The 16,961-nt window shown below is 43.7% G+C and overlaps 1 protein-coding gene across 1 annotated transcript; it reads right to left on the bottom strand.

Annotated features, from left to right (window-relative positions):
• Nucleotides 1–689: 689 nt before the first annotated feature.
• LOC136300846 (PHD finger protein 7-like) lies at nt 690–16,610 on the bottom strand. The gene is made up of 8 exons (XM_066203527.1): nt 16,601–16,610; nt 4,352–4,471; nt 3,984–4,075; nt 3,805–3,894; nt 3,458–3,582; nt 2,875–3,217; nt 2,135–2,583; nt 690–759 (listed from the first exon to the last, which is right to left on the bottom strand). Exons 1-8 carry the CDS (start codon nt 16,608–16,610, stop codon nt 690–692), a joined length of 1,299 nt encoding a protein of 432 aa, XP_066059624.1.
• Between the last annotated feature and the right edge of the window lie 351 nt (nt 16,611–16,961).

Below are 16,961 nucleotides of genomic sequence, written 5' to 3'. Positions count from 1 at the left end.
TTTATTCTTAAATTTAGGCACCTTTTTTTTTTTTTTTTTTTTTTTTTTTTTAAATTTTATCTTGTGTCCTTCATTTGCCAGACTCCTAAGTGGAAGCAGAACAGATAGTTGTCTGAATCACCCTGGCTCTGTATTTGTAAGCAGTTGAAGAGTAACTTTTCATAGATGGCCATCTGCATCTAAAGTAGAGAAAGAAAGCAGTGAAAGTGATTGCTGACTAATGCAGTAAGATCAACATTTTAAACAAAATTAATGCAAAAAAGGCTGCAGATACAGGAAATTGTAGGAGTTAGTGAGGTTAGAGGTCTGCTTGAAATATGGAAGGTGTAATGAAATCTGTGCACTGCTGGGTTCTGGGTAAGCCCTATAGTCCTTTGTCTTTATGTTTCCATGTCCATTCCCACAGTCTCTTGCCTGGTGCCTCCCACCAGTTGCATCTTTTATGGCGGCTCTTTGGGGCAGGTTCCCATCCATGTGCTGTGGCCAACTATGGCACATAGGAGGATGGAGGGATGACGTCTGGGTGGTGGTTTGTTGGTCGTTTTCTCCTGTTTCTTTTTCCATGGTGGGTGAGACCTGAGAGTGTGTTCTTTGGCAGTGAACAATAAATACCAGAACACTGCCATATACTGGCAGTGTTCACTTACCTCTGGTCATTTCAGGTATATGAGCCAGAGAAATCAGAAGTGTCAGAAGGATGTCTGTCTGCTGTTGCAGCCCCAGTGATCAGAAGAAATCCGTGGGACCAGCATTTCAGTGCTACCGTGGGAGTAGGAGGGAGGTGAGCACAAACACCCTGTATGAAGAAGACTAAATAGATGGGAAGTTATACTACTGAGGACTGGCTAGCATGCCGGAATTTCATTTTACAATAAAATTGAGGTTTGAGTGCTGCTTTTGTTCCATAACAGAAAAAAGAAAAAGCAACAGAAACCTTTTCACCACTGAAAAAGCCATACCCACAAGGTTTACTCCCCACTGGATTACCAGTAACCTAATGACTGAGTCATTTCCCTGTGTGGTAGGAGGTGAGGGTTTATGTTGTCTACCTGATTACAAGAGACTTTGAACTTGTGTTTCTTGTATTCCCAGAAAGTGACCTATCCATCATGTGTGGAGTCAAGTCTCTGGCACAGAGATGATTGGAAAAAAGAGGGAACTCAGTATGAGACTGCTTCTCTTCTTTCCCACCTTCGAATGATTGGTCACTTGTGTCCACCAATCATGTCCCAGCCGGGCAGAGGGTGTGGGTGCAGCCGGGCTCAGGCATGTGAACATGGCACAGAAGCTGAGCGCTGGCCTGCAGGGACACTGAGAGCAGCTTTTCCGGGCCAGCAAGGCCTGAAGGGCACGGCCATGGAGCTGGGTGTCTGGAAAGGCCAGCTGGCACAGGGGACAGTACTGCCAACCATGGGGAAGCAGATTCGTGTCCCTTCCACTAAGAGTGGCCTGGAGGAAGTGTGGAAAATGATTGGAAAAGGCATGTGGGTTCTCATGTAAAACAAACTTTATTTCTTTTCCATGTAATTATCTATCCATCTATCAGTCTATCTGCCTGCATTTCTCCCTATCTATACACCTATGTATCTATCTATGTGTTTTTGAGGGGTGAGACTGATGGGGACCACGGCCTGGCGGACATTTTGTCCTGCTGTTTAACTCAGGCCGGCTGTAGGGCTTTTTTGCCCGCCGTCGCTGCCGCCAGATGTGTCTCATGCGAACGGGGCCAGGCTGGGAGCGGTTGTCCATCGTGAATCCGTGGAAGATCCATGGATTCATGTATGGATGTCGTGGCTGTGCTGTTTGACTGTTGGCCGCCAGAGTGCCCTCAGCAGGTCCCAACAGAGCCTGTCTGGAAGTGCTGGGCTTGCAGGCCTCAGCACTGTGGGCTGGCCCATTGTCAATCCGGTGGCATTTTGCGGGTGGGCCGTACGATGTCCCTGAGTCACTCTCTTCCTCCGGGTAGGCCCGTTTGACAGCCTGCCGAGGGCAAGAGGAAGAGCTGCCAGTCTTGATGGGACACTTGCCCTGGGACAGCTGTGATGCTGCCTGTCTGGAAGTGCTGGGCTTGCAGGCCTCAGCACTGTGGGCTGGCCCATTGTCAATCCTGCGGCGTTTTGCGGGTGGGCCGTACGATGTCCCTGGGTCACTCTCTTCCTCCGGGTAGGCCCGTTTGACGGCCTGCCGAGGGCAAGAGGAAGAGCTGCCAGACTTGATGGGACACTTGCCCTGGGACAGCTGTGATGCTGCCTGTCTGGAAGTGCTGGGCTTGCAGGCCTCAGCACTGTGGGCTGGCCCATTGTCAATCCTGCGGTGTTTTGCGGGTGGGCCGTACGATGTCCCTGGGTCACTCTCTTCCTCCGGGTAGGCCCGTTTGACGGCCTGCCGAGGGCAAGAGGAAGAGCTGCCAGACTTGATGGGACACTTGCCCTGGGACAGCTGTGATGCTGCCTGTCTGGAAGTGCTGGGCTTGCAGGCCTCAGCACTGTGGGCTGGCCCATTGTCAATCCTGCGGTGTTTTGCGGGTGGGCCGTACGATGTCCCTGGGTCGCTCTCTTCCTCCGGGTAGGCCCGTTTGAAGGTCTGCCGAGGGCAAGAGGAAGAGCTGCCAGTCTTGATGCGACACTTGCCCTGGGACAGCTGTGATGCTGCCTGTCTGGAAGTGCTGGGCTTGCAGGCCTCAGCACTGTGGGCTGGCCCATTGTCAATCCTGTCGTGTTTTGCAGTAGGGCTGTACGTTGTCTCTGTGTGTGTTTCCTCCGCAGCGTAGCGCCGCTTCAAGGCCTGCCGAGGGCGAAGGGAGCAGCTGCTCCTGAGGGAAAACATACCCAGGGATGGTGTTGACAGCACCTATCAGGAAGGTCTGGGGCTCACAAGCTCTGGTTTGCCAGTGGAGCCTGGCACCGTGCTTGTGCCTGAGGCCTTGTGAGCTGGGAGGAGAAAAGCCAACCTCTCGGTGAGTCGGATCCCCATGGTGAGCATTTCCGTTCTGAACGGCTCTTGGTTCAGGCAACGCGGGCATTGGAAGCTGAGGGCAGTATGCAGAGCCAGGCTCTGGATGCACTGCCGGTGGAAGTAGGCATCTTGGCATGCGGGGCACCCCATGGTTTTGTAGGAGATTTTGTCTTCCACGGTGCCCAGGCAGATGCCGCAGGTGTTGTCCTGGCGTGGACGTGGCTGCAGTTTCTGCTGTGGGCTGTGCTCCCAGCAGAAGGACCTGTGAGGAAGATGGAGGAGATGGGCTAGGGAAGGCGGCAAGTACAGAGTCCTTTGGCTCTGCCGGCCATGTGGGTGTTGGAGCTATGAGGGAGCACCAGGCCCTGTGCGGGTTCTGCCCCTGTGTGTGGCAGGTTACTGGGAGCTGTCCCCATGGGCTCCTCCCTTGCATGGCCAGTGCGGGTAGAAAGGGCTTGGAGATGAATGTGAGGGCTTTGAAGTGAGGACGGGCAGCCCTTACCTGTAGGCCCCAAAGTACTGGGTGACACATTGGCCGTCTGGGGCACAGGGCAGGTGGAAGGCACGTTCGCAGCCCATCTGGCAGCAGGTGATGGTGGCCCCCGTCTTGTTACAAATGAAGCAGGTCTGGAAAGAGCACAGCAGCCCCCTGAGTGTCAGGACTGGGGCTTTGTGGTTGGTCTGCATCTCCAGACAGGGAGCAGGATGTGGGCTGTGCTGGCTCAGAGGCCCCAGAGCTGCCTGCGCCCAAGGCTCCTGCATGTGCCGGCTCTGGGGCTTCTTTGCTGGGGAACAGGAGGACCTGCTGGACCCTGTCCTGGTGCAAAGATTTTGCCAGGTCCTTCTCACCTTCTTGGCTGCTTCTCTGATGATGCGTCTGGTGTCCCCAAAGAGATACTCCCCCGTCTTCTCTTGTGGGTAAAGCCCACTGGCGAAGATCTGCAAAGCAGAGAAGGCCGGGAGCTTGTTAGGTCAGGAAGGCAGGACCGTTCTGGGCAAAATACTGGAGGGAGTCCAAGAGAAGTCACCTGGCAGTAGGTGTGGACACAGAGCCTAAATCTGACTCTTTTGTCTCCACAGATGTGGGTGTCCACCTGGATCCGGCGGCACAGCATGCAAGCTGGTGAAAGAGAGAGAAAGTGCCCCGAGCATGAGCACGTCTGTGGGGCTGGGCAAGTGTCCGTGCACGATCAGCTCCAGGGCCCTGCTGGGTGTGTGTGGTCCTGGCTGAAGGGCTGGACAGGTGAGGCACGGGTGGTCCAGCAAGTGCCCAGAGCCCAGCCCAGCTGGGCAGCTCCTGCCTGGCCCTGGCATCGTTGTTGTCTCTTTAGTGACTGCCCCAGAGCCCTGTGTGCCAGTGACCGGGAACTGTGGGGAGGGCGAGTTTTGCTGTCACCTTTCTCCTTGCGGACAGTTTCAGTCTGTGCTGTGTTGCATTCAGACCCATTTGGCGAGTCCCTGTCGCGTTTCTTGCGCAGTTGTGCTGGCATTTTCCTCCTGACGCTAGTGCACAAACCTGGAGAGAAGAGAGAAATTTGTGTGAGCTGTGTCAGAGGCACCAGAAGCCTCTGACTTAGCCCTTGTGCCTGAGCAGGGTGGGGGAAGCTCCGTATTCCTCTCCTCGACTCTGAGGTTTGTGTTGACACACAGCCCTATTTTATAGCTTAGGCCTGGGTGGTGATGTCACTGGGGCCACTGTGACATGTCTGATCACACTGTGACAAGCCCTGATCTGTGGGCTCCCCCACTACCATCCTTGGTGCTGATGTCACAGTCGTAGAGGTTGGTTTGGAGGGGATGTGATGAACTACTCCTGGGACTGAATTTTGTATTTGTGACCAAATCAGTGTGGGTGTGAAAAAAGTCAGTTATCTTTCAGACATACAGATGCATCTTCAAATCTTTGAGATTAATTTAGCACATTGCTTGGCTCAGACCTCAAATGACAACTGGTGCTGGCAAGGAAGGTGCACGCCATTGCAAAGACAGATCTTAAAACATAACTTCATTTTTCTTACCTGCTAAAGTATGGTGAGTTTTCATTTTTTATAATATTTTAGCAGGGTTAAGTAGATACATTTCCTTATTAGGCTGATCTTTCTATAAAAGACACCTGTAAGTGCTGTTTGCTAACAAATGTCTTTGTTACACTAGTAATGTCTTATCTCTTGAGTCATTTAGTCTGTGGGGTTATTCCTTTGTCCCCTCCCTGGGTAGTTTAAAATATCTCAGATGAAATCTGTATGCAGAAAATAGGTAACTTCACTGGAAATTATCTTTGATTAGTTATTTTTCCCTTGTGCAGTGGGAGCTACTCAATCTTTTTTAATGACAAAAATCTTGTGGGTAATGGCATAGCTCTGTAACCAGCATGAAGCAACCTCCCACTTCCTGAGTTTTGTTACTGGCTTGGCTCTGCAACATGGTTTAATTCAGTAATTTAGGGTTTTTCTCCTTTGGATTCCTCAAATGTAAAATACAATTAATGAAATCTTTTGCTCCCCCCAAAAATCACTGCTCATAGGTGTTGCTACGAAATAAGTACACTGCTTGGCCCTCTCCTTGGTGGGATGGGGAGAGGAGTCCAGGTGTGGTCAGGTGGAGCCACAGCAGCACTGGGACAAGCACTGCAAGGAAGGACCTGGAAAACACCAAGACATGGAATCCTTTACTCCATACAAGCTGGTTAGAGATATGATCTAAAACATGTCTTACCATGGGCAGCAAATGAAGGGATGCCGGAAGTGTGAGACAGATGCCTGCCTGATGCTGTTTCTGTGCGTGGTGTGTACATGCTGGTGTACACTTAGACCCACTCTACCCAGGGGTTTGCTCCTGGAATTCAGTCATAAAAAAATAAAGTTGCCTCCTAGCTTGTATCCACTCAGCATGGATGTGAGGCAAGTTCAGGTGAATGAGTGGGTTCAGATAGCCTTGGACCTATGCTGCAGAGGTCTGCTGGTTTTCCCTCCAGTAGTTCACAGCTGCATCACATAGCTCCTGAGTGAATCCACCTATAGGTCACTCAGGGATGTGGGTGTAGGTAAAGTTCCAAAATTTATTATAAAAAGTATGTTTGCCTTTTTCTTGACCTTCTAGGTATTTGGGCCTTATGAAAATTGATCAAGCAGTTACTGAGTTACAGGTCAGTGTGAAGCGATCTCTGGCCATGGTGTTATTTAAAAGCTTTTCTGAATTTCAGCTGGACCTCTTCTGTGCTCCCTGTATTTTGAATCAAAAAGAATATTTTCAGATGCAGAAGAAAAGCTGAGAGTACTGTGCAAGTAATACTTTGCACCTTCACCACGTAAAGGTGAAAAAGTAGTGAAATACTAAGCTGTTAGTATTTTAAAGCATGACTTCTTTTAGATGGTGTATGTCTGGGGAGCACAAAGGAGGGATTAATTTACCCCCTCAGGTTAGCAACTATTGCCAAGGAAGCTTGGAGGGAAGTATTTTACGGCACTGGCACTGCAGAAACAGGCGGGTGGGAACTCTGAAGCATGGTGGATACCGCAATCTCTGCTTAAAGACTCTGATCTGAGGCTGAATTTAGAGTATCAACCATAAGCACACAGTGCAAGGTGGTGAAGCAGGAGTAAAGTGCCAGCAAATAACTGCAGCTTAGCATGTCAGTGCACACTGCTGTGTGTCTGTGGTGTTAACATCTCCCACACTGAAATGTCTGCAAAACAGTTTATGAAGTGGAAGCATGGCTTCAAGCAAGACAATTTTGAGAAGAAAACTTGAGGTGACACTGTTGGACAGAACGTTTTGTGTGCCTATTCTTTCGTATTTTCCGTCCTTCACCTCTCTGCATTTCTTCATCTCTCAGACAGATAATGGTTCTAAGGGGGCTCTGCTCAGCTGTCATTTCAGCATCCACAGGACCAGTAACCAGGTCTCATTTCTGATAGTAAAATTTTGCTCTTATCCTTTACTTTGGTCACTTGAAATGTTTTTCTAGGCAGTGGCATATTTGCATAGGCAACCTTCTGCTCTGAAGACAAAATCAAGCTATTTCTAACTCTTACACTCTAACTTCTCTCTGCTTTACCTTTGCAATGAGCATTCCTATTACAAAGAGTTCCTTAGCCCTTTAAGCCCTTTTTTATATAAACTGTTGCTTTTAAAGGTGCATTTTGCCTGTTCTAAGAAATCTGACATTTTGGAATTAGTGACAGAGTTTTAAATATGGAGGTGATACGCTGTAAAATCTCAGTTGCAGTTTGCGTTAGATTTAGATTTAAAATGAGCAAAAATGTAATTGAGGGATAAAAATTTGCAATACTCATAGCCTAGGAATTATGTTTCAGACTTTGGAAGGAAAATGCTTTGGCCTAATTTTTTTATTTTTTTATTTTATTTTTTATTTATTTTTTTTTTTTTTACTTTCAGGAACACTATTATTTTCTTACTTAATGGTTTCAGATGCTGTTAAATGAAAAAGTATTTCTGGAGTAAGTGAATTTTGCAGGTGCTTTGTCCTGGGGTTTCTCTTGGAGTTTTACAGTATGACTCCTTGTGAAAGCAACAGGTCACAAACCTTCATAAAGTGGCTTCCAGCCAGCCAGGAGTGACAGCTGAAGTTGCTGTGTGACCAACATGCCCAACCCAACATTTCACCATGCTGGGGGGTGGCTGCAGCAGGGGAGAGCACTCAGACATCCCTTTGAAAAAAATGTGTTGTGTTGCATACAAAGAAGAAGAAAACGGATTCAGATCTTACAGACCCAAGGACTAATAATGTCTTGGCACATTGAGTGTATGTGGCCCAATCTTATTGAAATATTCACTGGACTTAGTTACCACAACTGGAACTTTGCTGGGCACCCAAACTAGTGGGAGAGGTTTGCTATCAGCAGGAGCTCCCCATGGACATCACCATCTCACATATTTATTGTTTATTTATATATAGCAATATATTATTCTTACTGTCTCAAGCATGAGCTTAATTATAAAGAAAAGGCATTTTTTGGTGGTGATCCTTAGAGGAAATTCTTGTCTTTTCCTTTCCCTGCAACTGAAGAAGTAGAGCCCTCCATGTGAACCACGCTGTCCTACCTCTCCCTCCTCAAGAGCCAAATCCCATGCTGTGCTCACACCTCCAGTCACAGCAGCAAAGTGGCTGAAACTCTGGAATTTGGTGGAGTGGGAGCTCATCCACTGAGGACCAGCATTGCTCTTACAGTCACCCCAAAGCAGCCAGGGTCTCCATCCTGGCACAGGCAAGGCAAATTTGATCAACTGGCATTTCAGCTGCTTCTACTAAAAAAAACCCATAACCAACCATGTGGTCATGAGGTCTGAGTCTTCAGCACATTGAACTGGTATGTGGAAGTGATCTTGGAAAGCTGAGGTTTAGGCTATCCCTTAAAGCCTCATATGTCTTGTAGCCATTCCCAGGAACAACCAGCTCTCCTTGGGGAATGGTAAAAATAATCTAAATATGTAATTTACTTTAAAGACAGCCTATGATTTTAGATATATGATTGCTTTCCTTTCTTTTACTTGTTTCACTAAAGATCAATTACATTTTTTTCTGCCCAAATCTTTTTTTTTTTTTCCAACAAAAATTTACATGTCAAAGGATAGAAAAATGTTTTTGGTGTTTTTGTTAAGATCATGAAGCGCTGTTTAGTTTTTCTTAAAAAAAAAATCCTGACTTGTACTCAAACACATTAATTCTTTTATTTCTTAGATGCATCTCTTTGGTTCCCTCCTCTTTTTAAATGAAGAAGCCTTTTTAGACTTATGCCAGGTCAGGTGCTCTTTCCTGCTTACACAGTGTCGTTGCAGTAACACCCAAGACACTGGATGGCTGAAGTGCTTTCTGGAGCACTTCATACCACAGTAACAGTTTCTGAAGACATCTGCATGTTGTCTGTGTTCGTAACATCCTGAGACTGGACCAGGCTATTAGAAGTGTCTTGATTTTTCTTTGTTTTCAACTTGTTAAGCATGAAAGAGAGGTAGGAGAAATGTTAGTCAAAGATGAAGGTTTTACAAGTATTTCTCATTCACTTGATGTAAAAATCTTTACAGCGTAACTGGAAAGTCTTTGCACATGTTCCAGGATAGTTGTACCCATGTACCCATGGCTGAGAAGACAACAGTGCCTTTCCAAGTAACACACGGTTAGCTCTGCCAGCTTTACGTGTAGCCTTTAGTCAGAGATGTATGTAATTTCTATTTTACAGCTGGCCAGACACAGTTTTGAAAAACCTAAGCCATGTACACCAGATGTTACTTAGTCCAGTGTGGTCTACCTTGGACCCATTCCAAACCTGCCTGCATATAATTTTCAGGTCCCAACAGCCCTGCAGTGCTAGAAGATAAAAAACTGACCATAACTGTACCCTTTCATATTACTTAGAACTCAATTTACTTATCTGAAACACTACCAGATATTTAGTTCAATCAGGAGAGTTCCACCTTCCCATTAACTACTACCATATCTTTTTTTTTTTTTCTAATTTGAGACAGGTTTTGGTTTACTAGCTCTGAATTATACAAAGTTCAAATCAACGATTCATATAATTACCTAAAAAGCGTTTTTTTCTTAAATTGTAAATAATGGACTGTGTTTATATGGCCTTATTGAGAAAGGCAGTCCATGAATTTATATGATTTTGTTTTATGTACACATGGGTAGGGTATGTGTGTATGATTTCGACTTGATATTTAAAAAATGTGATTTCCAGACCGGCTAAGCAACTGGCAGTGCTGATGAAATCCTCTGAAGGAAGAAAGTTTCTCAGATTTTTTGGGTCAGCCCTGTTTAAGCAGTTGCTTATAATCAAATGAATGCTGAAGTGCTTCCCCAAGGATGTCAGTAACCCAAAGATGGTTTTAAATCAGGGCCTTCAGTGCCCGTAAAGTTCCTTTCAGAGCCCTGGTTCTGACTGTAGCCTGATTCTGAAGAGCTATTTAGGTTTCTAGCCCTCTGTTGTGGGATTTTTGTGCTTTGTAGGCCTCAGCCCTTGCCCTGGAAGCATAAGGATAAGAAATATGAAGTTGTGTGGAGAGCCCCACTTTCTTTAGACAGTATTTTCAATGCATTTATTATCTCATATTACAACTATATTTTAATATGCAAAAAATAGAAAGTTTAATCATTTGGTTATTTTGTAGTCATTGCTGATTTTCTCAGTGTTTTTCTTTATTGGTATGAATTTTCTGCATATATTGACTGTGATGAATTTATTTCATTTGTCTTTCCTGAATTTTTTGATTTGTCTGATGAGTCAAACACCCTAATTCAAGCATTTTGCACTTGTGATCATTCTGGATGTTGTTCAGGTGTGTTCTGTGGCAATCCAGTTGCACAGCTATCATTTAATTTACTACAGCTTCAGTAAGATTGCATAACAGCAGCAGCATACCCTTGGCAAATTCTAACATCAATATTGCAATGTTTTCATGGCTGTTACAATGATCCAAGATGATTAAACTTTGAGATTTTATACTGCCTAATCCATATAGATGAGTAAGGTGAAGGCTGTATATTAAACTGTCTTTATTATGATCCTGGACTTGATGTAATAAAACACAGCTGAGTTCCTTCTTAAATCAGCAACAAAATCTTCCTTCAAAGCTTGAAAATTTGTACAACTGAGCTGGTTTTTTCATGAGACTGGGCCTTCAAGAAATATGTAGGATCTGCTTATCTATGGAGTAGGTTGGAGTGTGACAGAATGGATGCCATGCCATGAGAATTAATTGTATGTGAAGTCATAAAAGAGCTTATTTCACTGCTGTTGAAATACAGAACTGCAAATACTGCATCGTGCTATATTAAATAATCCAATTCTAACTTGGAGAAATAGCACATATCCTTTTATAATAATAATTCACAAACTGGCCTCAGAATAGTACATGTGGCTAGATTATATATGCTTTGTGTGGAAGATGTATCATAGTTGAAACATATCATAGTTGGTCTTGGTGTATTTCTGTTGTAGTCTTTGATTGTATGAGTGTGCCATCTAGAGTTTTAAGCCCACATTAGTGTTTTTCTCTGTTGTGCCTACATCTCGTGTAACTTGGTTGCATTTTAAAATTAAAAATGGTGGGAAGTTTTACTGAAGGTTAAAATTACTTAGTGCATAACATTTTTACCTTCAAGGTATTAAAAACAAGCAGTGCTTTATTTTTGTGTAGCAGGCATCTCCTGCTAAAATGTGTTGTATGTAAAGCTTTGTTGTGAGGCAGCTTTTAATATAGCACTGTCGGACTTGGGTATTAAGTGTGTCACTTTCTGTAAGGGAATTTGTTCTCTTCCTTGTTTTCAGTTATTTGATGACAATTTTCATGTCACTTGGCTGCTTAGCACCTTCTCATTTTCATTACTGCTTACCATCTCTTTGGAATTACTGTTTAGCACTCTGATTTGTGCTTGTATTTTGGCAAAATTTACACGTATTAGAGCTTAGAAATTAATCTTGCAAATATTTCTGACAAATTTGTGTTTACTTCAAAGGTTAACTAAATTACTCCTATGAAAATGCATGAGCAGTCTCCAGCAGAACTACTCAATTGCAGCAGTGGAAATTGAGAGTATTTTCCATTTTCAAATTTAAAAATAAAGTTTAAAAATTCTCTGCAGGGGAAGTAACTGCATGAAATTCCCTGCACTCTCAGCAAGAAAGGGCTTGCTGAGAAGAGAAGCTGTCATACAATATGGTCTTTGTAAAAGTAATTTTTCAGTTCTAGTAAATGATTTTGTGATTTTACGGATGCTGTGTTGCATTACAGAATAGGTTTTCAGAGAATGGGTTACTTAATTAACAAATGAACTTCATTATGTTCTGTATTGTGCTCTGACAGTGACAAATGCTACACAAAAATATTATCAAGCATTCAGTCTCCTCTTTCCAAAACAAAAGGGCACATTTTCATATTGTTTCAGTTGACAGCAAAAGCTTGGGACCTTTGCAATGCCAGGCTGTGTAGCAATGACTGTGTCTTTATTTTCTCAGCCATACTTTGGTAGTAGGCTTGACAGGGAGAGCTTAGTGTTACCTGATGAGGTAAAATCATTGTAGAGCCACCAAAACATCCAGTTCTACCTTTGTGATACAAATTATGGGTGACTTCTTCAAAATCTTTTGTCCAAGTGTTATACAATTCATATTATGTAGCTGCAAAAACACATCTTTTTTAGAATCTATCCCTAAATCTCTTCAGTTCACTGCCCAGAATATCTTGCAGTTGCTGTTGGACACTCTGTTATTAGTCAACGGAGGACTTCCTCTTGGCAGTGCTATATTTGTAATGGCATCCATGTTTGCTAGTCACTGCATTTACAGTGGAACTTGAATTTAAGCCAGCTTTAGAAGGGAGGGGAAAAGGAAAGCAAATTAAACTTGACTTACTGGCATGAATTTGTTAGCTTCTTGTTACTTGCGCTCTCATCTTCCAAGAACACCAACTGTAGCAGCAGTCAGGTTTGCAGTAATAATTCCTGTAATTTAAGAGCTTCTATATATTCAGCTCTAAACTCAAAGCTCTGTTATAATCTAAACCATAGAGTTTCAAGTGAAACAGTGCTATGGGATGTGCACATACACCCATATGCAAGAAAGGACTACACTCACCCTCCTTCAAGTTGGTGTCAGAGTAGAGGAGCATTAGTACAGTTTTTGACTGTGGTCTTGTCTAGAAAATTAAAGTGGCTTAGTATTTCTCAAAATATTGCTTAGTACTTACCCAGCGTATGAATAGAATGTTAGGACTATTGCTTAGCTACAGCAAGTAGTCTACTGTATTGCTGTCTACAGTAGTACAACACACCACTTGAGTCTACCCAGAGGCTAGTTACCAGGAATAAATGGGTCATTAATCTGCCTCTTAAAAATGAACAGAACCACCCCCCCCCCAAAACAACAAAACCCAACCCCTCCCCCTAAAAACACACACAAAAAAACCCAAAACCCCCACCAAAACAACAAAAATTCAACCAACCAGAAAAAAAAAAAAAAAAAGAAAAGAAATCAACCCCACCAACATCACCTGGTAAAGTTGTTTTTCAGCTGCTAGATGTGAAATGAAAAACCTTTATCTGTGCACTCCATAGGTGAATTTATTTTCCCCTGTGATGAGGAAGTCCCCTGTACAAAGCAGTGCAATCCTTTCAATGCTTATCAGGAAGGAAAAAAGGCTGGAGAAGCACATAGGCCTGTTCAACCCAATGCCATAGTAGGGTTACCACTGGCATGTGGCAAAGAACATGCCATTCATCTGCACTTGGGATCCCTGAGCTGAGCAGTCGTGGTGGAAAGGACTAAATAAGCCTGGCCTGGCTTAGCCCAGAGCCTGCAGAACTGGTGCTCAGGGCCGTGTGCTTGGAGACCCAGCACAGCACCTGAGCTCTGCCCAGCTGCTGCTGCGACTGCACTTTGCCCTGAGTCTTCCCACAGGATCTTACTCCCACTAAGGACTGTCCTGTCCTCTGCTTTACTTTCCTCCCATTGGCATCTCTACAGCTGGAGAATCTTGCAGATCTGTTTTCGTTTGGGACTGGTGGAGGCGAGGGTAGAGATGATCAGTTTGCCAGAGTGATCCTTGCTCTGTGAAGGTTTTGCACATTATTGGCTTCAGTGCATTGAGTGAACCAGTACACACCTAAAGGTCAGCGTGTGAGCCTTTGCCTTGGACTCAGTCTGCTCAAATCCTTTGTGGGTGCTTGACAGAGTATCTGAGGTTGGATGTGATCCATGCTGAATGACCTGGAGGTGGAAAGATCTGTTACAGTGATGTGGCAACTGCAGTTTGGGTCTCACAGTCCCTGGGCCTTTTTTGTGCGCGTGTGTGAAACAGCATGGGGTGAAATCACTTCAGGAAAACAGTTCCAGATGGGAGACTCTTTATCCAAGTCAAAGGGGTGGCTGGAGGAAGGACGAGCCACCTTTTCAGCTTGAGTGAGTCAGCAGACATCCACTAAGTCTCTGCTTTGTAGAAGGTGACAAAATCTGCTGCACTTTTGCATGGCCAAAAACAATGATAGTTGTTAGATTGTGTTTAAAAAAATAAGACTGTTGTGCAAAACTGTTTTTCTCATCATCCCTGTGTATTTTAATTGCTTTCAATGTGTATTTGATAATATGGTTCCTCATGACATTTGGGTGGCATGTAGGCATCTACCTCAAGGCAGTGGAGAATGACACATTTACAGTGACTGCTCACATGGGAAGTTTCTGGTGGGCTTCCATCATGGCAGGCCACAGCTTGTTTGTGCTGCTTATCTCATAGATGAGGCTTGCTTATATAATATTCCTCTTAGGGTCCAGGCTAATTTTCCCCAGAGAAGGAAGGATCTTTTCCCTAATTTGTTCATTTTTTCTGTAGCAAGCTTTTAGGTTTTGGACATGGTGTTTGGAAGTGAAACTTTAAACTAGGCAGATGTAATCCTCCCAGAAAGAGACTGCAAAAATCAACAGTGAAGCAGTTTTTAAAAAGTGAGCAGCAAGTAAAATTAACCATTGCCTCTGTTTATTTAGGTAATTGAGCTTGACACCGTGGTGTGTCTGACAAGTTGGTTTGTGTTTTTTATTCCATTAAGTACAGACACAACACTCATTGCTGTCACTGCCCATCTGAGAATGTTTGTTTCAGTTTAGACATTGAAAACCATGTAAATGTGGATTGATCACGAGGTGGTAAGAAAACTACCCAGTAGAACTGTATCTCTTTCCCTGGACAGCTATTGCAGTTTATTCTGTTTAAGTTAGAATCAAGAATGAAAACCATAAAAAAATTATTAATAGATCAATTAAATGTCAATAGCTGCTGTCTGTTCAATTCTGAAATCAGTGTTGCTATTCCTTTTTAAATTAAATTATTATTCTATGGGCTGCTTGGCCATTATTAGCAGGCTTTATTGTAAGCTGGAAATATGTTTGAAAGATTAAAACTGAGAAATCTATAAATACCCTGGTATTTATGCAATTGAGATAAATAGTATATAAAATGAACACAGAATTTCTGTTTTAAACATATCAATACCATTTAGTGCCTTGTAACAATATTGTAATTGTAGTCATGCCAAGCTTTTTGATCAAAACTTCCCAGAAATGTGATGTCTATATGGAGCCAAAAGCTCTAATAAGCTTTTAAGTAAAATTTGATTTAGTTAAGTGTAGGCACCACCCAGACTTAGAAAGGAGCCTTTGCTAATACAGATAATTTGTTCCTCTTGGGAAGCGCCCATATTCAGGTAATTCTGATCCTGATAGCCATATGAAAGAAACAGCTGCAACTATTAGAGTAGTTTCAAAGAACATCAAGGCTTTTCCACATACAAACTATCTACTCAGTAGAGATGTAGATGTGATCATCTGAGAGCGTCTTTGAGAGCAAATCAATACATGACACCGTCATTGGAATTGGATGGAGAAGCCTAGCAAGAGACATATCTGATTTTCTTTAGACCCTTTTTTTTAATGTGAAGTTTGCTGAAGAAAGAAGAAGTTTGGTGTTTCAGCCAACTACATAACTGTGAATTTTGGGGATCTGGGCCTGACAGGCTGGTGGGTGGCTGGGGTCAGTGCAGAGAGCGGTGTCTTACGCTGGTTCTGGGTTGATGATACCTGGGCCTTCTATGCCAAGGCAGTAGGGCCTGGTACCCTGCTCTAACATGTGTGTTGAGAATGAGAACAGACTTTCTTATGTCTTTTCAATGCCCAACTGTCATATTCAATCTTCTGAATGCCTGTATAACATGAACAATGCTTCTAAAAAAAATTCCAGTGATTTCTCAGTCCAGAGGAGATCAGTGATCCAATTTATTCCTTCCAGCTCTAGGCAGCATACATACAAATATTTTGTTCAAAATGAGATCCTGGTCCCTATTCCTGGATTCAGACTTAGACAACAAAATTAGGGATGGAATTCTCCAAGTTATCAACTCCCAGTTGGCCTTGCTGGCACTTTCTTGGTTCCAATTTTTTTTTTTTTAATCAGACCACATATTTAAGTGCTTAAGTGCTTAGACATGGATTTTATTCTTAAATTTAGGCACCTTTTTTTTTTTTTTTTTTTTTTTTTTAAAATTTTATCTTGTGTCCTTCATTTGCCAGACTCCTAAGTGGAAGCAGAACAGATAGTTGTCTGAATCACCCTGGCTCTGTATTTGTAAGCAGTTGAAGAGTAACTTTTCATAGATGGCCATCTGCATCTAAAGTAGAGAAAGAAAGCAGTGAAAGTGATTGCTGACTAATGCAGTAAGATCAACATTTTAAACAAAATTAATGCAAAAAAGGCTGCAGATACAGGAAATTGTAGGAGTTAGTGAGGTTAGAGGTCTGCTTGAAATATGGAAGGTGTAATGAAATCTGTGCACTGCTGGGTTCTGGGTAAGCCCTATAGTCCTTTGTCTTTATGTTTCCATGTCCATTCCCACAGTCTCTTGCCTGGTGCCTCCCACCAGTTGCATCTTTTATGGCGGCTCTTTGGGGCAGGTTCCCATCCATGTGCTGTGGCCAACTATGGCACATAGGAGGATGGAGGGATGACGTCTGGGTGGTGGTTTGTTGGTCGTTTTCTCCTGTTTCTTTTTCCATGGTGGGTGAGACCTGAGAGTGTGTTCTTTGGCAGTGAACAATAAATACCAGAACACTGCCATATACTGGCAGTGTTCACTTACCTCTGGTCATTTCAGGTATATGAGCCAGAGAAATCAGAAGTGTCAGAAGGATGTCTGTCTGCTGTTGCAGCCCCAGTGATCAGAAGAAATCCGTGGGACCAGCATTTCAGTGCTACCGTGGGAGTAGGAGGGAGGTGAGCACAAACACCCTGTATGAAGAAGACTAAATAGATGGGAAGTTATACTACTGAGGACTGGCTAGCATGCCGGAATTTCATTTTACAATAAAATTGAGGTTTGAGTGCTGCTTTTGTTCCATAACAGAAAAAAGAAAAAGCAACAGAAACCTTTTCACCACTGAAAAAGCCATACCCACAAGGTTTACTCCCCACTGGATTACCAGTAACCTAATGACTGAGTC

This window comes from Chamaea fasciata, unplaced genomic scaffold, assembly GCF_029207755.1.
Source record: "Chamaea fasciata isolate MVZ Bird 193981 ecotype frontalis unplaced genomic scaffold, bChaFas1.0.hap1 SCAF_1, whole genome shotgun sequence".
Lineage (NCBI taxonomy): Eukaryota > Metazoa > Chordata > Aves > Passeriformes > Sylviidae > Chamaea > Chamaea fasciata.
This window is presented reverse-complemented; position numbering and strand designations above follow the sequence as displayed.

What these genes read in the sequence shown, in the direction of transcription:
- LOC136300846 (XM_066203527.1), bottom strand. An exon ending in GTGTCCACACCTACTGCCAG is followed by an intron (nt 3,895 to 3,983) that starts GTGACTTCTCTT and finishes TCTGCTTTGCAG; the next exon opens with ATCTTCGCCAGTGGGCTTTA. An exon ending in GAGAGTGACCCAGGGACATC is followed by an intron (nt 760 to 2,134) that starts GTACGGCCCACC and finishes CTCCCACGGTAG; the next exon opens with CACTGAAATGCTGGTCCCAC.